Below are 24,479 nucleotides of genomic sequence, written 5' to 3'. Positions count from 1 at the left end.
ATGAAAAAAAAAGTGAAAATGTGAAACAATATAATAGACACATTTACCCCAGAAGGCAAGAAAGGGGATCTGGGGCATTGGGGGGCTTTTGGGGAACCAACAAGGTGAACCATCAGCCCTAAGTCTGACTCAATTTTTTTTTTTTGGGAGGGGAGGGGGCAATACCTGGCAGTGCTCAAGGCTGACTCCTGACTCTGCGCTCAGGGCTCACTCCTGATGGGGCTCAGGGAACCCTCTGGGGTATCAGGGATAGAACCCGGGTCAGTTGCGTGCAAGGCAGGTGCCCTCCCCACTGTGCTCTTGCTCCGGCCTCTAGTCTGACTCTCCTCCTAATTCTTTGCTTCCCCTTTACAAAGGTTCTCATGGCCCCTGAGAGTCAGGGGGAAGCAATGAAAGAGGATGGAGGGCTGGAGCCATAGCACAGTGGGTAGGGCATTGGCCTTGCAGGTGGCCGATCCGGGTTTGATTCCCAGCATCCCATCGGGTCCCCTGCGCACCGCCAATGCATGAGCCAGGAGTAACCCCTGTTGACTCAAAAAAGCAAAAAAAGGGGCTGGAGCGATAGCACAGCGGGTAGGGCGTTTACCTTACACGCGGCCGATCCGGGTTCAATTCCCAGCATCCCATAGGGTCCCCTGAGCACTGTCAGGGCTAATTCCTGAGTGCAGAGCCAGGAGTAACCCCTGTGCATCGCCAGGTGTGACCCAAAAAGCAAATAAATAAATAAATAAATAAATACAGATGGAGATTTATGGATGAAATATCAGGTCTGAAAAGAGAGTACAACGTGTCGGGCTCTAGCCTTGCAGGCAGCCAACTGGGGTTCAGTCCCTGGCACCCCGAAGGTTCCCTCTGAGGATCAGGAGTGTTCCATGAGCACAAAGCCAGGAATCACCCTAGAGCATTGTCGGGTGTGATCCAAAAAACAAAACATAAAATGAGAGAGAGAGAGAGAGAGATTTCAAAACACTCCCTTTTCCTATCATGCAACCCTACAAACAAGGGATTTAGCTTTTTTTTTTTTTTAAAGTCCTTCTTCAAAATCCTTCTGGAAATAGATTCTTCGCAGATGTTGGCGCGAACGTGCAAGCGTCGCCTCCCCATCTGTGTCTCTGCCAGCAACGTCCTCATCACCCACTTGGCCTAGAGGGTTTGTTGGGAAAAAGCAAAGCCAGATTCGGCCTCCAGCCGCCCCACCCCGGGCGCTCGGAGCCTGGGAAGATTTGGGGGACCACCCTTAAGCTTCCCTCTCTCCAAAGTGAGGGCTTGGCCTCCAGAATTCAGAACTCAATTTTTTTTTTTTTTGCATGTCTGTTTTGGGTTTGTTTGGGGGAGGCTAAACGCCTGGCTCTGCACTCAGGGATCACTCCTGGCAGGGTTTGGGAAACCCTCTGCCCTACTGGGGATCGAACCCAGGTCAACTACTGCCAAGAAAGGGCCTTAATCCCTGTGTTATCTCTCTGACTCCCCGATCGTGTCTTGAGTGTATTTTTTGTTGTTGTCATTTGGCTTGGTTTTGAGTTCACATATGGAGGAGCTCAGGGCTCACTCCCGGCTCTGCACTCAGGGTTCGCTCCTGGCAGGCTTGGGGGGACCATACAGGGTGCTGGGGATCACACCCGGGTTCGCTGCATGCAAGGCCAGCGCCCCGTCCACTAAGCTCTCTGGTTGCTAAGACAGATCTTCCAATTTGGATTTTTTTTTTGTGGGGGCAGGGAAAGAGGCTGCCCCGAGTGGTCCTCAGAGGCTACTCCTATCTCAGTGCTTGGAAGTCACTGTCACTGTCACTGTCCTCCCGTTGTCCATCGATATTTGCTCGAGTGGGCCCAGTAACGTCTCCATTTTTTTTTGAGGCTTGTCGTTACTGTATTTGGCATACTGAATACATCACAGGTAGCTTGCCAGGCTTTGCCACGCGGGCGAGATACTCTCAGTAGCTTGCCAGGCTCTCTGAGAGGGGCAGAGGAATCGAACCCGGCTCAGCCAGGCTGGCTGGGCACAAGGCAAACGCCCTACCGCTGTGCTATCGCTCCAGCCCGCTTGGAAGTCATTCACTTTTTTTTTTTTTTTTTTGCTTTTTGGGTCATATCCGGCCAAGCTCAGGGGCTACTCCTGGCTCTGCACTCAGGAATGACTCCTGGCAGTGCTCCGGGGACCCTATGGGGTGCCCGGGATCGAATCTGGGTGGGCTGCATGCAAAGCAAGTGCACTCCCCACTGTGTTATTGCTCTGGCCCCTCCTTGGGAGTCATTCCTGATGGTGTTCAGGGGACCGGAATTCCAGGGGAGCAAAACCAGCACCCGGACGGGTCAAGCACATGCCCCAGCCCACGGAGTCCTCTCTCCCCAGCCCCGGGCGTCCCCTTCTTGACACCTCGGAGCTGAGAAGCATAAGAAGTGCCAGAGTGAAGGCGACCCTGCCTGTCAGCCACCAAGTGGGCTTTCCCGCGCCTGGAATCTGCCTCCAACACACACACCCAGAAAAACCACACAAGAAAAAAACCCTGCCACGCTTTCTCTCTCCCCAAGCCTGGATTCCGCTACTGCTCTGAATTCTCTGCACACGCATCCCTTGGGTATGGGGAAAGCAAGCACCCGCTTCCGTGGAACCACTGCATCTGGGAGGAGAGAGGCAGGAGGACAACCCGCCCTGCGCGGCCTCCGTCCGTAATTACGGTAAACCGCCGAGTGCGCCGTCCCGGGGGGAGGGGCTTGTCGGCAATTACGGTAATCGTCCCCTGGCTTGCAGGCGACTTTCTCCACCGGGAGTGACCCGCGGCAGGGTTCACCAGGCCTGCCCCCACCCCCTTTTCTGGGGAGGGGGCACACTCTGCCTCCCACGCCAGCGGCCCCGTTTGCTCTCCCGCGGAGTGCCAGAGGCCACGGTCCACCCCAGCCCACCCAGTCCAGGCCCCGCCCAAACCCCCACCTCCTCCCACCGGGTGACGCAAAGCGAACTTGAACTTCGTTCCCTTGGAAAGAACACGCGGGAGGGAGCCGCTCCGGGCCCGGTGTGCGCCCCTGCGCGTCCAGGACTTTACAGGGGTTCAACAAACAGGGGCGTGGTGGGGGGAGGCTGACTTGGGCAAGTGAGAAATCAGGATGGGGGGTGTGGGGGTAGGGGGGTGGACGCGCCCCCCAGGACTTTACAGGGGTTCAACAAACAGGGGCGTGGTGGGGGGAGGCTGACTTGGGCAAGTGAGAAATCAGGATGGGGGGTGTGGGGGTAGGGGGGTGGACGCGCCCCCCAGGCGTTTACTGCTCACCACACTCAGATCCAGAGGACACATGTAAGGGCCCCCCTCCCAATATTTCCTCCGCTATAAAATGCAAGATTTGAGGGGCTGGAGAGATAGCACAGTGGGGCCTTGCACGCGGCCAACCCGAGTTCGATCCCCAGCATCCCATATGGTCCCCTGAGCACCTCCAGGAGTAACTCCTGAGTGCAGAGCCAGGAGTAACCCCTGTGCATCGCCAGGTGTGACCCAAAAAGAAAAAAAAAAGCAAGATTTGAGGGCTAACCAGATAGTACAGAGAGGGGGAGAGGGGTTTGCCTTGCAAGTGGCCGACTCAGGTTCAATCCCGGGACTGCCAGGAGTCATTCCTTTTTTTTTTTCCTTTTCTTTTTGGGTCACACCCGGCAATGCACAGGGGTTACTGCTGGCTCTGCACTCATGAATGACTCTTGGCGATGCTGGGGGACCCTATGGGGTGCTGGGAATCGAACCCGGGTCGGCCGCATGAAAGACAAACGCCCTAGCCGCTGTGTTATCGCTTCCAGCCCCACCAAGAGTCATTCCTGAGTGCAGAGCCAGGAGGAACCTCAGAGCATGGCCGGCTGTGACATAAAAAGGAAAAAAAGGAACAAAAGACGGAGACTTGAGGGCTGGAAACAGTCCCCAGCGGGCAGACACCTGCCTTGCCTTTACAGAACACAGTCAAAACGCCCATTTTGATCCCGGCCACTGCATAGGATCCCATGACCCCTCCCCACCCCACCCCCACCCCCCAGGTGATGCTCCCTGAGCACGGAGCCAGGAGTCAGCCTTGAGCACGACCGGGTGTGGCCCCAAAACAAACTGTAGCCCTGTAGCACTGTCCTCCCTTTGTTCATCCGTTTGCTTGAGCGGGCACCAGTAACGTCTCCATTGTGAGACTTCTTGTTCCTGTTTTTGGCATCTCAAATATGCCACGGGGAGCTTGCCAGGCTCTGCTGTGAGGGCGGGATACTGTCAGTAGCTTGCCGGGCTCTCTGAGAGGGATAGAGGAATCGAACCTGGGTCGGCCGCGTGCAAGGCAAACACCCTACCCACTGTGCTATTGCTCCAGCCCCAAAATAAACAAATGAAATAAATAAATATCCTAAGATTCTGCATTATTGTGGTTTTTTTTTTTTGGGGGGGGGGGACACCTGGCAATGCTCAGGGCTCACTCTTGGCTCTGCACTCAGGAATCACACTTGGTGGGGCTCAAAGACCCAGGGATCGAACCCAAGTTACCGCTTGCAAGGCAAGCACCTTCCCCACTGTATTATTACTCTGAACCTTGTAAAGAGTCTTGGGCCGGAATGACAGGACAGCGGGTAGGGCATTTGCCTTGCACACGGCCAAGCCAGGTTTGATCCCCAGCATCCCACAGGGTTTCTCCAAGCACCGCCTGGAGTAATTCCCCCAAGTTAGGAGTAATTCCTAACTACTCAGCCAGGAGTGATCCCTGAGCATCACCGGTGTAACCCCAAAAAGAAGAGTCTTAATAGGTGTAGTGGGAGAACGGACCAACATTTGTTCACACAGGTATCTGGATGTCTGTATTGTCTGGTATCAAAGAGCCTCTTAATTTTGTCATTTGTTGGGGGCTGGAGCAATAGCACAGCAAGTAGGGCATTTGCCTTGCATTCAGCCGACCCGGGTTCAAGTCCCAGCATCCCATAGCTGGTCCCCCCAGCACTGCCAGGAGTAATTCATGAGTGCAAAGCCAGGAGTAACCCCTGTGCATCGCCGGGTGTGACCCAAAAAGCAAAAAAAAAAAAATTGTCATTGTTGTTTTTTTTTTTGGGGGGGGGGGACTACATCCAGTGGTACTCAGGGCTTTCTTCAAGCCCAGTGCTCAGGAATCACTCCTGACAAAGCTCAGGGGACCCTCTGGGATGCCGGGGATCAAACCAGAGTCAGCCACACGTTTTAGGCAAACGCTGTCCCCGCCGTGCTATCGCTCCAGCCCTGACCTCAGAAATTTCACTGCATGAAAATGCTTCCAACAAACCCAGATCTACAGCGCTGAGATGGTGATGGAAGATTTCAAGGGCGATGTCAGTCAGGCCCAACCGCAAACAATGGCTGGATACCGAGATACACCTGGCAGACAGGTGTGGAGGGCAGGGCAGGGTGGAGTCAGCCGAATAAATGGACGAGGAGCTGGAGCGCCAGGACAGCAGGTAGGGCACTTGCCTTGCACATGGCCGTCCTGGGTTCGATCCCCAGTACCGCAGATGGTCCCCTGAGCACCGCCAGGAATGAGACTGCTCCCCCCCCCCAAAAAAAAAATAATGGGGGTTAAGTTAAGGGAAATGAGAAAGCCAAGATGGGGCCCTGAAGGAAGCAGGGGGTTGGGGTGCTCACAACCAACAGAGAATTCATCCAGAACAACGCGGGCCGTGGCACCAAACCAAGACAGGGCGAAGAACAGATGAGTTGCAGATGGCTCAATGGCGCTCCCGCATTTTCTACAAATATCACGCTGTCTGGCTGCATCCCTGCAGCTCATAGACACCGCAGGTCCAAGGAGCTTCCACTTACAAAGAGAAGATGAGGGCTGGAGTGATAGCACAGATATCTGGATTTCTGTATTGTCTGGTATCAAAGAGTCTCTTAATTTTGTCATTTGTTGGGGGCTGGAGCGATAGCACAGCAAGTAGGGCATTTGCCTTGCATTCGGCCAACCCGGGTTCAATTCCCAGCATCCCCTATGGTCCCCCGACCACCACCAGGAGTAATTCCTGAGTGCAGAGCCAGGTTTAAACCCTGGGCATCGCCAGTGTGACCCAAAAAGAAAATTAAAACAAGGGAAGATGAGGGGCTGGAGCGACAGCACAGCGGGTAGGGTGTTTGCCTTGCACGCAGCCAACATGACCGACACGGGTTCGATTCCCAGCATCCCATATGGTCCCCTGAACACCGCCAGGAGTAATTGCTGAGTGCAGAACCAGGAGTAATCCCTGAGCATCGTCAGGTGTGACCCAAAAAGAAAAAAAAAAAAACAGAATGAGGACTTGAGAGACAGTCCAGGGGCTAAGTGCTTGCCTTACACTCAGCCAACCCAAGTTCAATCCCCAATGCCTCATCGTGATCCCTGAGTGCAGAGCCAGAAATCAGCCGAGTCCAGCCAGCTGTGTCCCCCTTGTCCCCCACAAAGAAGAAAAAAGGCAAGAAATGGCCCTACCCCCTTAGAACCAGCACCTACCCTCAGCTTAGCCAAGAAAAGAGAAACAAGGGCTGGAGCGACAGCACAGCGGGGAAGGTGTTTGCCTTGCACGCGGCCGACACACGGGTTCGATTCCCAGCAGCCCATACAGTCCCCCAAGCACCACCAGGAGTAATTCCTGAGTGTATGAGCCAGGAGTAACTCCTGTGCATTGCCAGGTGTGACCCCCCTCCAAAAAAAAAAAAAAAACCTAGAGAGAAACAAGGATAGGGGCAAGGGATTAGCTTTTTCTGGGTCCCTCCAGCCCCCACTGCAGGGCAAAATAACGAGAATAATAATAAAAGGCAGCGAGCAGAGCCAGTAACTGGCAGAGGACGTGGGCGCTGTAATCTCCAACACACACTCCTGTCATCGCTGGGACACGCGGACAGTCCCCTCAGAAGATGGCAGGGTCGCGGGCCAGCTGAAAGGCGAGTCACACTCTCTCCCGGCTTCCTGGGGCCTGAGAGCAGGACCCAGAAATAGACAGTGGGGGACCAGGCAGCGGGTAAGTGGCCCAGAGGTCAGGCTCCACCCAAGCCCTGCACTGCTCCCTCCCTCCTCCCACCAACCCTCTCCCTCCCTCTCTCAGGCTGCCCAGGAGCTAGAGGAAGGGAAAGGAGAAAGTGTATTTGCAAAGGGGGCAAAGAAAACAGATTAAAAAAAAAAAACACCAAAGGGACTGGAGCAATAGCACAGCGGGTAGGGCGTTTGCCAACCCGGGTTCGATTCCCAGCATCCCATAGGGTCCCCTGAGCAACGCCAGGAGTGTTTCCTGAGTGCAGAGCCAGGAGGAACCCCTGTGCATCTCCGTGTGTGACCCAAAAAGCAAAAAAAAAAAAAGAAAAAAAAACCAAAGAGGCCATAGCGATGGTCCATCGGGGAAAGGCGTTTGCTCTGCACACAGCCCACCCCTGGGGTTTGATCCCCACGCATCCCACAGTGTCCCCTGAGCACCACCAGGAGTGACCGCTAAGCTCGGAGCCTGAGGAACCCTTGAGCACTGCCTGGTGTGGTCCCGAATCATACAAACAAACAAAACGCACCAAGTTCCAGATGTCTTAGGAGATGGCGGTGTGGGAACCCCTGCACTTAAGAGAACTTATCGCTTGAGGGGGCCCGAGCGAGCGATAGTCCAGTGGGGAGGGCATTTGCCTTGCATGTGGCTGACCCAGGTTCGATCCCCTGTACCTCAAAGGATTGCCCCATTCCCCCAGGAGTGATCCCTGAGCACAGAGCCAGAAGTTAACCCTGAGCACTCTAGGATGCAGCCCCCCAAATCAAAACCGAACCAAAGCAGAGCAACCAAAGCAACAACACAGCAGGGAGGACATCTGCCCTGCATGCAGTTCAATCCCAGGACGCCTGCCCTGCATGCATGCAGTTCAATTCCAGCCGAGCCGGTTCAATCCCGAGCACCGCCAGGAGTAATTCCCAAGTGCAGAGCCAGGAGGAACCCCTGATCATTGTGGGACGTGACCCAAAAAGCAATATATACATATATATATGAAGAAGAACAACAACTTTCCCGAGAGGTGAGAGGAAATATGATTTCTCCCCCAGCCCCGTGCCATCCCTATCCCCCACCAAATAATAGGTTTCTTCAAAAAATGCCAGTCTGGATGCTATAATTCTAAGTGCTCACGGTGGCTAAGTGTGTTCGGGTCATGTTCAGTGGCTCGAATATCAGATCAAACCACCGATGAAGCAATAGCAACAGCAATAAAACACACACACACACACACTCCACATCACCCATTTTCTCCCAATGGCAAAGAGCCAAAAAATTAAAAAAAAAAAAAAACAGAAAGAAGCGGGTGGGGAGGAGGAAGAGTGGCAAATCGAATTCAACACTAATGAAAGAATAATTCATCCCCACCCTGGGGCGTGCCCGGCACCAGAAGGGAAAGTGCGGATGGTTTTTACATGAGGTTCACAGACAAACAGGAATGGTAAGAAAGACCGTCGCTAAATATTTACTAAGGCCAGAAAACCCTCATCAATAGAAGATTTAAGATTTAAGATCCATTTTAAAATTTTAAAATTTAAGGGTTGGGAGGGGCTGGAGCAATAGCACAGGGGGGAGGGCGTTTGCCTTGCACGCAGCCGACCTGGGTTCGATTCCCAGCATCCCATATGGTCCCCTGAGCACCGCCAGGAGTAACTCCTGAGTGCAGAGCCAGGAGGAACCCCTGAGCATCGCTGGGTGTGACCCAAAAAGCAAAAAAAAAAAATCAATTAAGGGTTGGGAGCAACAGACAGCACAGCGGGGAGGGCGTTTGCCTTGCACGCAGCCAGCCTGGGTCCAATCGCCGGCATCCCATAAGGTCCCCTGAATCCCACCAGGAGTGATCCCTGGGCACAGCTGGATGGGACCCCAGCCCCCACCAAAAAAAAGCCATGAAAGTGAGGGTCTGGAGCTGGAGCGATAGCACAGTGGGCAAGGCATTTGCTCTGCCAGCAGCCGACCCGGGTTCGATTCTCAGCATCACATAGGGTCCCCCGAGCACCGCCAGGAGTAATTCCTGAGTGCATGAGCCGGGAGTAACCCCTGTGCATCGCCGGGTGTGACCCACAAAGCACAGAAAGAAAGAAAGAAAGAAAGAAAGAAAGAAAGAAAGAAAGAAAGAAAGAAAGAAAGAAGAAAGAAAGAAAGAAAGTGAGGGGCTGGCTTCTCTGAGGGTTGATGGCAAACACCCACAAGCTAGAGGTCAGGAGGGGGGTCCCCAGGGTTGCCCACCTGCCCGCATGAGACCAGCCTGGTTCTGCAGGCTCTGCTGTCAGAAACCCTGGCACGGACAGCGACCGAATGTTCTGGCACAGCACATCCAGGGGGCTTCCAGCACCCCTACCTCGGCTGGGAACGCGACCCCCCATGCCCCAGCCTTGGGCTCCAGGGAGGCTTCAGCCCACAATACAGCAGGATGTGTGTGAACAACGTGACAAGATGTGCCCGGTTCCCGGATGTGCAAACGGCACAACGAGACGACAAGACGGACAAGTGCCACTGCAGGCACGGGGGTGACCCACCAAGGTGGCGGGAAAGGACGATAAAACAAGATAAAACAAAAACGTCAGGAACCGGAGAGGCAGCACAGGGGCGGGTGGTTAAGGCGTGGGGCTGGGGGGGTTGGAGCCACAGCACAGTGGGGAGGGCGCTGGCTTTGTGGCTTTGTATGAGGTCGACCTGGGTTCGAATCCCAGCACCCCATAGGGTCCCCCGCGCCCCACTAAGAGTGATCTCTAAGCACAGAGCCGGGAGGAAGTCCTGAGCACCATCAGCTGTGCCCCCCCCAAAAAAAAGCGAGAGAGGAGAGGGGAGGGGAGGGGAGAGGAGGGGAGGGGAAGGGAGGAAAGGGGAGGAAACTGATCCCTGAGCACAGAGCCAGGACTAAGCCCTGAGTACCGCCTGCTGTGCCCAAAAAAATGAAAGGAGGGGAGGGGATGGGAGGGATGAGGAGGAGAGGAGAGGAGAGGAGAGGAGAGGAGAGGAGAGGAGGGGAGGGGAGGGGAGGGGAGGGGAGAGGGGAAAGGGGAGGGGAGAGGGGAGGGGAGAAGGGGAGAATAGAGGAGTGATCCCTGAGCACAGAGCCAGGAGTAAGGTCCAAAATCAGAGAGGAGGGACAGAGAAAGAGAGAGAGAGAGAGAGAGAGAGAGAGAGCGCTCTTTTGGGGGCTCTGTTTCCCCAAGCTCCCCACTTCCACTGACTCCCCAGTGAGCACAGAGACAAGGGGAGACTGAGGCAGGAGCTCAGGACAGGGACATGCTCAAGGGGCAGGGCACAAGGTTTTACCTGTGGGAGGCCCCGGGTTCGAGTCCCAACACCACCGAGGTTCCTGAGCATTCCCGGGAGGATCCCAGAGCACTGCCGAGAGAGTGCACGCTAATGTCACCCCCCCAAAATAAAAGATTTAAATGAAACGAAACATAAAGAGAGATTGGAGGGGGGGGGCGGACTGGAGCAATAGCACAGCGGGGAGGGCGTTTGCCTTGCATGCGGCCGACCTGGGTTCGATCCCCGACATTCCATAGTCCCCCAAAGCACCGCCAGGAGTCATTCCTGAGTGGAGTCACCCCTGAGCATCACCGGGTGTGACCCAAAAAGCCCAAAATAAGTAAATAAATAAATAAATAAATAAATAAATAAATAAGGGGCGCTCTGGGGTCCAGACCTCCTCAGAACCTCAAGAAAGTCGGAGACGACACTCCAGCTTATTTTTGCTGCTGTTATTCTGGGTCACACCCAGCAATGATCAGGGCTGACTCCTGACTCTGTGCTCAGGGGACCCTACGGGATGCCGGGAATGGAACCTGGGTCGGCTGCGTGCAAGACCAGCACCCTCCCCACTGTTCGCTGCAGTCCCAAGAGGCGAGCTTTTTCAATTTCTTGGTTTGGCTTTGGGGTCACACCCAGTGGTGTTCCAGGCTTCCTCCTGGCTCTGCGCTCAGGAATCACACCAGACGGCGCTTGGAAGACCCTGTGGGGTGCCGGGGATCGAACCTGGGTCTGCCACGTGCAACACAAGTGCCTTCCCCGCTGTCCTACTCTCACCTGGGCTCCAGCTTTTTATCTTTCATCAGACTTAACACCCCCCACCCCCAGCCCTGGCAGCTCAATTTTTTATTGTTGTTTGCTTTAGGGCCACGCCCTTGGCAACTCATTTCTTTCTCAGTTTCTTCCTCCTGCTTCCCTGTGACCTGGTTCTCAGGCTCTGACCTAACTGGCATCGGGAGGACCAAGAATCCTACCCTCAACAGTGCGGCTTTGGGCCGGAGCGATAGCACAGCGGGTAGGGCGTTTGCCTCGCACGCAGCCGACCTGGGTTCAATCCCCGGCGTCCCGTATGGTCCCCCAAACACCGCCAGGAGTGTTTCCTGAGTGCAGAGCCAGGAGTAGCCCCTGAGCATCGCTGGGTGTGACCCAAAAAGCAAAAAAAAAAAAAAAAGCGGCATTTCAGGGGCTGGAGCCATAGTCTGGCGGGAAGGGCGCTGGCCTTGCATGCGGCCAACCGGGGTTCGATTCCTGACCTCCCATAGGGTCCTGATCCCCACCAGGAGTGATCCCTGAGCACAGGGCCAGGAGTCAGCCCTGAGCATGGCCGGGTGAGGCCCAAACACCAAAAGAATCATAGTAATAATACTAATACTACTACTACTAAATTAACTACGTGGCTTGTGAGAGTCCTCCTCAGACTTCCCACCTCCCTCCCTTATCGGAACTAGCTTCTCAGCGCAGGACACGAAGTCGTGTGGCAAAGTCCAGCCATGGCCTTCGCCGGCCACACACCAGAAAGGGCAGCCAGCCCCACAACACTCAGATATTTGGAGAGGAAGAACAAAAACAAAACAAAGCTAGCTGGAGCCAGAAAGACGGTTCAAAGGGCTGGAGCAGGCACCAAGGGGACCCCAAGTGTCACGTGGTCTGCTGGGCACTGCTGGTTGTGGCCCCCAAATGAAGAAGGTGGGGCAAGGAAGGATGGAAGGAAGGGAGGGAGGGAGGGAGGAGGGAAGGAGGGAAGGAAGGGAGCGAGGGAGGAAGGGAAGGAAGGAAGGAAGGAAGGAAGGAAGGAAGGAAGGAAGGAAGGAAGGAGGGAGGGAGGGAGGGAAGGAAAGAAGGGAGGGAGGGAAGGAAAAGAGGGAGGGAGGGAGAAAGGAAGGAAGAAAGGAAGGAAGGAACGAACGAAGGAAGGAAGGGAACAGAGGGAGGAAAGGATGAAGGGATGAAGGGAGGAAGGAAGGAAGGAAGGAAGGAAGGGGAGGAAGGAAGAAAGGAAAGAAGGAAGGGAGGGAGAGAGAGGGAGGAAGGGAGAGAGGAAGGAAGGAAGGAGGGAGGGAGGAAGGGAGGGAAGGAAAGAAGGAAGGAAGGGAAGGAACAGAGGGAGGGAGGGAAGGAGGAAGGAAGGAAGGGGAGGAAGGAAGGGGAGGAAGGAAGGGGAGGAAGGAAGGGGAGGAAGGAAGGGGAGGAAGGAAGAAAGGAAGGAAGGGAGGGAGAGAGAAAGGGAGGGAGGGAGGAAGGAAGGAGGGAAGGGAGGAAGGGAGGAAGGGAGGAAGGAAAAAAGAGGGAGGGAGGGATGGAGGGAAGGAGAGAAAGAGAAAAAGGAAAAGCACAGGACCAGGACCGGACAGACACTACAAGGAGTAGAGTGTCTGGCATCCCGCAGAATCCCCGAGCCCCGCCAGGAGTGATCCCAGAGCACAGAGCCAGGAGTCAGCCCTGAGCAGCGCCAGGTGTGGCCCCCAAACCAAAAGATAAAAGTGCCTCCCTTAGAGGCAGGCTGGGGTGTCGGGGGTGTCAGAAAGCTCGGGGACACAGGCGAGGGATTGGCTTTGGAATGTTGGACGCTTGAAACTCAATCACAGAGAGTTGCAACCTGGTCATTCATGATGACTGAAGAAAAGAAAAGGAAGGAAGACAGGTGGGAGAGATCATATGGCGGGGATCGACCGGGGCATCCCACAGGGTCCCCCCCCCCCCCACCCAGCAAAGTAATTCCTGAGTGCAGAGCCAGGAATCAGCCCTGAGCATCTGAGCATCGCCTGGGGATGGTCCCCAAACAAAACTCAAACCGGAAGGAAGCAAGGGAGGGAGGGAGAGAGGGAGGGGGAGGAAGGAATGGAAGGAAGGAAGGAAGGAAGGAAGGAAGGAAGGAAGGAGGGAGGGAGGAGGGAGAGGAGGAAGGCAGGGAGGAGGGGGCACGGGGCCTCCCTGGGGCATTTCAGGTGCTCAGTCCCTGAACAGATCTCAGCCCTGACAACGGGACAACGGGTCGGGTGACACAGTGGGAAAGTAACCGGTCAATGAATTTCGTCAGAAGGAAGGGAGGGAGGAACAGGCAAACCCGTCAGACCAGTTACCACGTTCCCAGCACCCCCCTTCCCCCCCACACCCCCGCAGGGAGACGCTTTCCCCCTGAGGAAGACCTTCATTCTTCATTCTCCACCTTCTCCCAGAGGGTCTTGCCCACTGATTCTGGATTCGGGAGATTGCTGGGGGGAGGGGGGGGAGTTTAAGGACCCCACTCCCCCCCCCACCCCCACAACGCTGCTCGAAGGGAGAACTGTGCAGTGATGGGAAGGAGTGGAGAGACAACTGGTCTACCTCCAACCCCCCAGAAACACTTCAACCACTTCAACCTTCTGGGGGGCCACTGACTTTCTCCCCGGGGCACACAGTGGACCGGAAGACTTGGGGGGCCCAACGACCTGCCTGGATGTGCCCAGCTGTCCGCAGTCGGGGTGGGAGACAGGAGAGAAACCCCCCATGAGGACGACCCCCATCTCGGCCCTCCCATCGCAATGAAGGCAACCTCAGCACACAGCACTCTGGCCTCTCTGTGACCCTGCATCCTGGGCACCCGCCCTTCCCCCAGCTCCCCCGGGGGTGGGGGGAGGGGGCCTCACTGTCTGTGGCATTCACCTTTTTCCATTCATTTTTGGGTTTTGTTTTGTTTTGTTTTGTTTTAAGTTTGGGGGCCACACGCTGCGGTGCTCTGGGCTGGTCCCGGACTCTGTGCTCAGGGATCACCCTGGAGGGGCTCGGGGCTCCACAGTGTAGCACCAGGGGTCCACTCAGGCCTCCCTGGGGTGGAGCCTGTGGTCCTTGGAACCATCTCCCCACCACCCACCCCTTTCCCCCCACTGATGTTAGCAATGAGTCAGAGCCAAATAAAGGTTACAGGGATACAACAACGCAGGAGGCTGATGGAGGGTAGGAATTAGGTTAAAGACAGAAATTAGAGATTATGTCTGGGGTCTTCTCTGTCTCTTTAAACTGAGACATGAGGGGCTGGAGAGATATAGCACAGCGGGTAGGGCGTTTGCCTTGTACGTGGCCAACCCCGGTTCGATTCCCAGCATCCCATATAGTACCCTGAGCACTGCCAGGGGTAATTCCTGAGTGCAGAGCCAGGAGTAACCCCTGTGCATCGCCGGGTGTGACCAAAAAAAGCAAATAAATAAATAAATAAACTGAGACATGAGCTTCCCCGTCCCAGACCCCCACCCCACCCCCAGCGATAGTACAGCAGGTAAAGCACTCACTTTGCAGGCAGTCAACCTAGGCTTGATCCCCCGAGCACTGCCAGGAGCCAAGAGTCAGCCCTGAGCAGGGTCACGTGGGGCCAAACACAGAATAAACTGAGACACGCTTGGTCGCCACGGGGCACAGACGTCTCTCATCCCAGGGCTGTGTGATTCTCTCTCCTAGCTTGAGGCTGCTCCCGGATCTTCAGAAGGGAGAAAGGAAAAGTTTCCTTCTGGCCCACAACAGTAACAGTAACAATAGGAAAGGGGGCCCGTGTTGCCAGCTTCCAGGCAGAACACAAATCACTGGCTTGATTGGGGGGAGGGGGGAGAAAGAGAGAGGAGAGAGAAGGAGGAGGAGGAAGGAAGGAGGGAGGAGGAAGAGAAGGAAGGAGGGAAGAAGGGAAGGAAGGGAGGGAGAAAGGGAGGGAAGAAAGGAGAAAAGGAAGAGATGGGGCAGGGAGGGAGGGAAGGAAGGAAGGAAGGAGGGAAGCAAGAAGGAGAGGGAGAGAGGAAGGGAGGGAAGGAAGGAGGGAAGGAAGGAAGGAAGGAAGGAAGGAAGGAAGGAAGGAAGGAAGCGGAGGGAGGGAGGGAAGGGTTAGGGAAGGGAGGGAGGGAAGGAAGGAAGGAAAGGAGGGAGGGAGGGAAGGAAGGGAAGGAAGGAAGGACGGAGGGAGGGAAGGGAGGGAAGGGAGGGACGGAGGGAGGGATGGAGGGAAGGAAAGAAAGGAGGGAAGGGAGGGAGGGAAGGAAAGAAAGGAAGGAAAGGAGGGTGGAAGGAAGGAAGGAAGGAAGGAAGGAAGGGAGGGAGGAAGGAAGGGATGGAGGGAGGAATGGAAGGAGGGAAGGAAGGAAGGAAGGAAGGGGAAGAAGGAAGGAAAGGAGGGAAGGAAGGAAGGAAGGAAGGGGGAGGGAGGGAGGGAGGAAGGGAGGGTGGGGGGAAGGAAGGAAGGAAGGTAGGGAGGGAGGGGGAGGGAGAAAGGAAGGGAGGGAGGGAGGGAAGGAGGAGGGCTGGGGAGGGGGGAGGCCGGGCGGGCAGAGGAGCAGGCCAGTGCATTGCCCCAGCACCTGCCCCAGCAACCCTGTGGTTTCTGGCTTTCCCTGAGCCCAGCAGAGCCTGCAGAGAGCTGGGGGCGGGGGGGGGGGGGGGTTGGCCTCCAGAGCTATGGAAGCTGAGGTTCCTCGGGATTATTCCACCATTATAAAAGAAACCGAAGGAGTGGGGGGGAGACCAGGCAAAGGTGATTTGAAGTCCACACACACAGAGGCGTTGGTTCGAAGAACAATCATCTCTGGACATCTGTCCCCAGAAGCAGAGACGCCTCATCTGGGGATCTCCCCGCCCCCCGCCCCCCACACCACACGCCCCCTCCCCCACCCCCACCCCCCCGCCACCGACTCAGAACCAGGAGCAGATGACATGGGTGCTGGTGGCATCCCCCGCCAGGAAACCCGGACCTGGCAGGTGACAGATGGCAGTGACAGCGATCCAGGCACAGACACACCTTCCCCAGATGACGAAACCTCAGGGCTGGAAAAACAAGCCTCGTTCTCCAGTGAAAGATGAAAAAATAAAAATAATAAAATCCAACCACCTAATCTAAATACCCGGGACTTTTCTGCAGATAACACCACGTACCAGATTATCTGGATGAAAATAAAGCCAGTAAGAGAACATTTAAAAAATCCAGGGGCTGGAGGGATAGCACAGAGGGTAGGGCGTGTGCCTTGTATGCAGCCGACCCGGGTTCGATTCCCAGCATCCCATATGGTCCCCCGATTACCACCAGGAGCAATTCCCGAGTGCATGAGCCAGGAGTAACCCCTGTGCATCACCGGGTGTGACCCCCCCCAAAAAAAAAACCAAATAAAAATTCAGGGGCTGGAGCCATAGGGCAGCGGGGAGGACCTTACACGCAGCTGAGCCGGGTTCAATCCCCAGCATCCACAGGGTCCCCCGAGCACCACCGGGAGTGATCCCTGAGTGCAGAGCCAGGAGTCAGCCCTATGGAGTATCTCAGGGTGTGACCCCAAACTGCTCCCCCCCAAAAAAAATAAATTCACAGAGGTGAGACTGAGGAGACGAGACAAGAGGGGGGGGCGGTATTAACCGTGCACGTGGGTCACACCACTTCAACCCCCAACACTCCAGAGAGTGGCCTGAACCCCACCAGGAACTCTGACTCCTGAACACAGAGAAAGGAGTCAGCCCTGGGCACAGCCAGATGTAAGCCCCACCACCAAAAAAAAAAAAAAATCACAGAGAAACATCTGTTTGTTTGGGGGCTACACCCGGCGATGCTCAGGGATTCCTCCTGGCTCTCGTGCTCCTAGCAGGGCTCAGGGAGACCCTATGGGGATGCCGAGGATCGAACCCAGGTCCACGGCGTGCAAGGTAAACGCCCTCTCTGCTGGCCTCACGGAGGAACATCTTTAATGATGCCCTTTACACTCGAGCCCAGAGCTGCCTTGGAATTGAAAAAAAGGTTCAGGGGCTGGAGCGATAGCACAGCGGGGAGGGCGTTTTGCCTTGCACGTGGCTGACCGGGATTTGATTCCCCAGCATCCCATAGGGTCCCCTGAGCCAGGAGTCACCCCTGTCCAATGCCGGGTGTGACCCAAAAAGCAAAAAATAAAAATAAAAAAGGCTCACTGAGAGGCAGGAGCAAGAGGACAGCAGGGAGGGCACCTGCCCTGCACGCGGCCCACCCTGGCATCCCATAGGGTCCCCCGAGCACCACCTGGACCAAGCACCTGGGTGGGTAATCCCTGAGCACAGGACCAGGAGTCAACCCCAGGGAGAGAAACCCTCAGAGGCAAGTTTTTTTTCCCCCTTTTTGTCATGTTTGAGCCTCTGGGGAATCGGCTTCAACAAACTCCCACCCCACGCCCACCCCGCGCCGGGGCTCCGCCCTCCTCTGAATCAGAACCCAGGTTTGGGTCGGCGCTGGCCACCTGCCGCCCGCCCGTGCTCCCCTCTCGTCCACTGCGCGGAGGGCGGCCTTACGACAGTTGTGGAACAAGGTTTGGCAGCGGGGCAGTCAAGCACCCTCTGACCCAGAAATTTCACTGCTGCCTGGAGAAACAGGGGTTCAATGAGGAAACGCGAGCCCCGGGGAAGGCTTGGCCCTCTGTGGAAACGAAACCATTTGGGCCTGGGCGGCAAGCCGGGGAGGCCCAAGGGACCGGGTCGGGAGAGGTGAGACCCCACCCCGGGTGCACACCTGCCTTGCACGCCACGGACAGGGTCCCCTGAAGCACAGAGTCAGGAGTCAGCCCTGAGCACTGCCAAGTGTGGTCCAAACCACACACACACACACACACACACACACACACACACACACACACACACACACTATCACATGGTCTAGAGCAATAGTACCAATGAATGGGTGGGCACTTGTCTTGCTTGCAGCTGACCCAGGATCAATCCCCTGGCATCCCCTTAGGGTCCTCCCTGAGTGATCCCTGAGCGTAGAGCCAGGAAAAAAACCCTGAGACCGTTGGGTGTGGCCCTGAGACCAAAAACTATTATGTACATAAAATAAATCAATGTCCGTCAGTGGAGAAATTCTGAGTCGATTAAGACACCCCAGAATCGCTGGAAGAAAGGAGCCCCCGTAAACAGCACCTGACAACCCTTATCAAAGGGCAAGAATCGCTCTACATAGTTCCGTGTCCAAGTGACCAACCCTGCTCCCACAAATGCACAAGAAGCGAACCCTCTTTTTATCCACCACAAAATCCGCGCTCTTGCACCCTGACTGTCTCCGTTTACCAAGAGAACCATTCTAATTGTCCAGGCTCAAACCCAGCCCCCAACTTGGTTTTATAAATAAAGTTTTATTGAAACAAGACCCCCTCCCTCTGCGTTTTTTTCTTTTTTCTTTTTTTTATTTTAGGGTCCCATTCAGCGATGCTTCCAGCTGTGCTCAAGGGACCCTATGGGCTGCCGGCCATCGAACAAGGGGGGGCCATGAACAGGGCCAAGACCCTCCCTGCTGGAATATTACTCCAGCTCAAGATTGATCCCTTGTTTCTTCTGTTGATGGAAGAAATCTACCTTGGAAACCATCCATCCTGGGCTGGATAGATAGCACCATGGGTGTGCCTTGCACGCAGTCAACCCGGGTTCGATTCCCAGCATCCCATAAGTTCCCCTGAGCACCAGCAGGAGTAATTCCTGAGTGTATGAGCCAGGAGTAACCCCTGAGCATCGCCAGGTGTGATCCAAAAAGAAAAAAAAAAGAATGGAGGGGCTATGGATGGGCTGGAACAATAGCACAGCTGGTAAGGCGTTTGCCTTGAATGCAGCGGACTCAAGTTCGATTCCCAGCATCCCATATGGTCCCCCGAGCACCGCCAGGAGTAATTCCTGAGTGCAGGAGCATTGGTAACCCCTGAACATTGCCGGGTGTGACCCAAAATGCAAAAAAATTTAAAAAAGACTGGAGGGGCTGGAGCGATAGCACAGCGGGGAGGGCATTTGTCTTGCACGCAGCCAACCTGGGGTTCGATTCCCAGCATCCCATAGGGTCCCCTGAGCTACTGCCAGGAGTAATTCCTGAGTGCATGAGCCAGGAGTAACCCCTGTATATCGCCGGGTGAGACCCAAAAAGCCAAAAAAAATAAAAATAAAAAAAATAAATAAATTCTTGGGGGCTGGAGCGATAGCACAGCGGGTAGGGCGTTTGCCTGGCACCCGGCCGACCCGGGTTCGATTCCCAGCATCCCATAGGGTCCCCTGAGCACCGCCAGGAGTAACTCCTGAGTGCAGAGCCAGGAGTAACCCCTGAGCATTGCCGGGTGTGACCCAAAAAGCAAAAAAAAAAAAAAATGGGGGGAAAAATGTGTCAGTCCCTGGGGCGGGGGGTTCCGGTGGGGGTGTTGGGTGGGTGGGGCGGGGGGTCACTGACTGTTCTCTGAGTTTCTAACAAACCAAATCTCAGCACCAAGCACGAAACGAGAACCAGAGCCCAGCTCCGGGGCGTATCCCCCGTTACCTTTCTGACAGTGGTTGTGTGTCCAACAGCGCTCCACGAACTGCCCATTGATGACTGTGGCCGGGCAGTTGGTCTTGCCCTTGGCCGTGCCGGGGCAGATGTCCCCGCACTCCTCGTTATCGTCCTTGTTCTTCACGATATAGTTGTCCTCCACGGAGTCCAAGATGCGCGACCAGTCGATCGTGAGCAGGTAGCAGAGTTCGTTGTTCTTCTCGATGCGCACGGCACCGCGCGTGATGTTCATGAGGCTGTAAAGACCCAGCTCCTTGAGGTGGACCATCTCGAAGACCACCAGCGCGTAGTTGAAGAAGAGCCGGGAGCCCCGGATGACCGTCAGGTTGGGGAACAGGTCCCCGGAGGCTCTCCAGCCCGTAGACCCGGAAGAGCAGCAGGTAGTCCGTGATCATCACCAGTTTGGGGAAACTGAGGTCCCGGAAGTCCTCGGGGCGGGTCTTGAACATCAGCAGGATCTGGAGGTGGCCCTTCGATGACCGAGCAGTTGGCCAGGTCCTGGAGCGCGTCAGGTTGTTCCGGATGTCCATGCTGGGGCAGACTGGGGGCAAAGCAAAACAGAGAAGGCGGATGAGCCAACGCACCAGAAACGCCGAGGGGGTGGGAATGGGGGCAGGGGGTGGTGGGGGGGGAGAGCCAGGAGTGAGAATTTTGAGTTGGGGGGGGCAGCGGGGAGGGAGCCAGTCTTGTACACAGCTGACCCAGGTTCAGTCCCCCAGCATCCGCTAGAGTCCCCTGAGCCCCGCCAGGAGTGACTCCTGAGCACAGAGCTGGGAGTCAGCCCTGCGCACAGGTGGGTGTGGCCCAGACACCCCCATACCCCCTTAAAAAAAAATAAATAACTGAAAGCAGGACGAGCTTCATGGCCTGGGCTCGGCACTCGGCGGCGTGCCCCTCTCCTGAGTCCCTCACCCCTTTTGCACAAACACCTCCTCCTCTTAGCCACAGTACGGCGGGGGAGGGCATTTTGCCTTGCCTGCGGCCGACCCCGGGTTTCGATTCCCAGCCTCCCATAGGGTCCCCCCCACCCCCGAGCACCTCCAGGAGTAATCTCTGAGGGCAGAGCCAGGAGGAACCCTGGGCATCGCCGAGTGTGACCCAAAAAGCCAAAAAAAAATAAATAAACTCCTCCTCCCCTCCCCCCCTTCCTGCCCTCCTGCCCGTCGTGGGACTCTGTAAATTCTTTTTTTTTTTCTTTGCTTTTTGGGTCACACCCTCCGATGCTCAGGGGTTACTCCTGGCTCATGAACTCAGGAATCACTCCTGGCGGTGCTCGGGGGACCCTATGGGATGCTGGGAATCGAACCCGGGTCGGCCGCGTGCAAGGCAAACGCCCTCCCCGCTGTGCTATTGCTCCAGCCCCAAGGACTCTGTAAATTCTAAGGGCCGCAGCTTGAGGGCTCGCCCAGCAAGGAAAGGACATCCCTGCGGCCACACCCTCAGGTCCTCCTGTGACATATGACGAAACACAGGAGAAGGGAGTGTGTGCGCACACGTGTGCCTCTGTGTGGGGGACGGTGGATTGAGTTACGTGGCAGGTGCAGAAGGTGGAAAGGGAAACCATTGCCCCAAAGAGGAACAGCAGGAAATGGATGTGTGTGTGTTGTGTGTGTGTGTGTAGGGGGGGGGGAGTGATGGTGCCACACTGGATGGGGGCGGGGCAGGCTGCAGCCCTCCTTCCTTCTAGATGGGCCTCCAAGGGCACTGATTTACCTCGCACACAGCCAAACCCAGGCCATCCCATAGGGCCCCTCAAACACTGCCAGGAGTGATTCCTGAGGGCAGAGCCAGGAGTAACCCCTGAGCATCGCCGGGTGTGACACACACACACACACAAAAAGAGAGAGATGGGGAACCAAGCTCGCATCACCTTTTGCCTAGGTGTGGTAAGGGAGTGCCAAGGGTCCGGACGCACACCCCCATGCCCACATGTCCGCCCTCTCCGGGGCTAGCCCCTTCAGGCTCTGACCCTCTCTGGCTCCTTTGGCTCTGGTCTTCCATCTGGGCTCAGCTTTCCCTTGCAAACTTTCCCTGCCCCTATAACAGGCGTGTCCAGCACTCTGGAGCAGCCCAAGACTTCCCAGGGGGGACGCAGAAGTGAAGTCAGTGAAATCAGAAATGGCTGGTTCCCGAGCAGAGTGTGTGCTTAATTAATGCCCGTAGGAGGTGCTCACTTAATGCCCGTAGTAGGGGGTTCCGTTAGTGCCCATCATAGGCATTCGATTAGTACCTGTAGTAGGTATTTCAGTTAATGCCCACAGTAGGCGCTCAGTTAATGCCCATAGTAGGCGGTTCCGTTAGTGCCCCATCATAGGCATTCGATTAGTACCTGTAGTAGGTATTTCAGTTAATGCCCATAGTAGGCGCTCAGTTAATGCCCATAGTAGGCGGTTCCGTTAGTGCCCATCATAGGCATTCGATTAGTACCTGTAGTAGGTATTTCAGTTAATGCCCACAGTAGGCGCTCAGTTAATGCCCATAGTAGGGCGGTTCCGGTAGTGCCCATCATAGGCATTCGATTAGTACCTGTAGTAGGTATTTCAGTTAATGCCCACAGTAGGCGCTCAGTAATGCCCATAGTAGGTGGTTCCGTTAGTGCCCATCATAGGCATTCGATTAGTACCTGTAGTAGGTATTTCAGTTAATGCCCACAGTAGGCACTCAGTTAATGCCCATAGTAGGCGGTTCCGTTAGTGCCCATCATAGGCATTCGATTAGTACCTGTAGTAGGTATTTCAGTTAATGCCCACAGTAGGCGCTCAGTTAATGCCCATAGTAGGCGGTTCCGTTAGTGCCCATCATAGGCATTCGATTAGTAACCTGTAGTAGGTATTTCAGTTAATGCCCACAGTAGGCGCTCAGTTAATGCCCCATAGTAGGCGGTTCCGTTAGTGCCCATCATAGGCATTCGATTAGTACCTGTAGTAGGTATTTCAGTTAATGCCCATAGTAGGCGCTCAGTTAATGCCCATAGTAGGCGGTTCCGTTAGTGCCCATCATAGGCATTCGATTAGTACCTGTAGTAGGTATTTCAGTTAATGCCCACAGTAGGCGCTCAGTTAATGCCCATAGTAGGTGGTTCCGTTAGTGCCCATCATAGGCATTCGATTAGTACCTGTAGTAGGTATTTCAGTTAATGCCCATAGTAGGCGCTCAGTTAATGCCCATAGTAGGCGGTTCCGTTAGTGCCCATCATAGGCATTTGATTAGTACCTGTAGTAGGTATTTCAGTTAATGCCCACAGTAGGCGCTCAGTTAATGCCCATAGTAGGCGGTTCCGTTAGTACCCATCATAGGCATTCGATTAGTACCTGTAGTAGGTATTTTCAGTTAATGCCCATAGTAGGGACTCAGTTAATGCCCATAGTAGGCGGTTCCGTTAGTGCCCATCATAGGCATTCGATTAGTACCTGTAGTAGGTATTTCAGTTAATGCCCACAGTAGGCACTCAGTTAATGCCCATAGTAGATGGTTCCGTTAGTGCCCATCATAGGCATTCGATTAGTACCTGTAGTAGGTATTTCAGTTAATGCCCATAGTAGGCGCTCAGTTAATGCCCATAGTAGGTGGTTCCGTTAGTGCCCATCATAGGCATTCGATTAGTACCTGTAGTAGGTATTTCAGTTAATGCCCACAGTAGGCGCTCAGTTAATGCCCATAGTAGGGACTCAGTTAATGTCCATAGTAGGTGCTCAATTAGTTCCAGCTGGCTTGGCTGTGGTGATTTCTCTGCCCCAAACAACTGACAGGCAGCTCCAGGCTCCACGCCTTCATTCCCTCCCAGACTGAGACAGGACTGGAGCTCAGTGGTAGAGCACTTGCCTTGCAAGAGTGTGATTCTGGATTTGTGCCCTGACACCAAATACACACACACACAGAGAGAGAACAATATAATTATCCGCTTAATATGTCAGGCATGGATATGCAGTTCCTATGAAAGCTCAGAGACAAAGGATTTCATGTTCTATAAAATCGTCATCAGTCAGAGCCATAGCACAGCAAGAAGGGCCTTGCAGGTGGCCAGTCCCAGTTCAATCCCCGGCATCCCAAAGCACCGCCAGGAATCATTCCTGAGTGCAGAGCCAGGAGTAAGACCCGAGCCCCCAGAACAAGCAAATGAAGAACCAAAAGTCTCACCACGGCCAAGCCCCAGAGCAGAGCACAGAGGCAGGAGTCAGCCCTGCGCACAGCCAGGTGTGACCCAGAAACTGGTCACAAAAACCACAGGGCTCAGAATCCCACAGCCAGTACCAACGTCCAACCTGGTACGAGGCAGGCCCGTATCGGGGCTCACTCTCTGGAACACGAAAACCCAGGAGAGCTGCTGCACCCCAGCCCTGCGCTTGGCCAAGAGGCATTTCCCAAGAGCGCATCTGCCTAGTGGACACACAGATTCAGCTCCCGGTTGGTTCCCACCAGCCAGCTGGCCAGGGAGCTTCCACCCGTGTCTGGAAGGGAATGAAGTCGTGGAGTCTGGAGCTGCCTGTCAATTGTTTGGGGGAGAGAAATCACCACAGCCAAGCAGCTGGCACTAACTGAGCACCTACTATGGGCATTAACTGAGCACCTACTATGGGCATTAACTAAATGCTTACTATGGGCATTAACTGAGTGCCTACTATGGGCATTAACTGAGTGCCTACTATGGGCATTAACCAAGTGCTTACTATGGGCATTAACTGAGCACCTACTATGGGCATTAACTAAATGCTTACTATGGGCATTAACTGAGTGCCTACTATGGGCATTAACTGAGTGCCTACTATGGGCATTAACCAAGTGCTTACTATGGGCATTAACTGAGCACCTACTATGGGCATTAACTAAATGCTTACTATGGGCATTAACTGAGTGCCTACTATGGGCATTAATTGAGTGCCTACTATGGGCATTAACCAAGTGCTTACTATGGGCATTAACTGAGCACCTACTATGGGCACTAACTCTCTTCTGTGGACAGAGAAGCCCACCGACCACCCCATGG

General features: G+C 55.0%; 1 protein-coding gene across 1 annotated transcript in view; it reads right to left on the bottom strand.

Annotated features, from left to right (window-relative positions):
• The window catches only part of INSR (insulin receptor), a 109,021-nt gene that overhangs the window by 73,960 nt on the left and 10,582 nt on the right, over positions 1-24,479 (bottom strand). Inside the window, 2 exon segments of the mRNA XM_056112752.1 lie at positions 19,484-19,835; positions 19,837-20,036. Of these exon segments, the coding sequence (XP_055968727.1) occupies positions 19,484-19,835; positions 19,837-20,036 (552 nt within the window).

Source organism: Sorex fumeus, unplaced genomic scaffold (assembly GCF_029834395.1).
Source record: "Sorex fumeus unplaced genomic scaffold, SorFum_2.1 ptg000019l, whole genome shotgun sequence".
Classification (NCBI taxonomy): Eukaryota; Metazoa; Chordata; class Mammalia; order Eulipotyphla; family Soricidae; genus Sorex; species Sorex fumeus.
The sequence above is the reverse complement of the archived record's forward strand: the minus strand, read 5'-3'. Positions and strand labels throughout refer to the sequence as shown.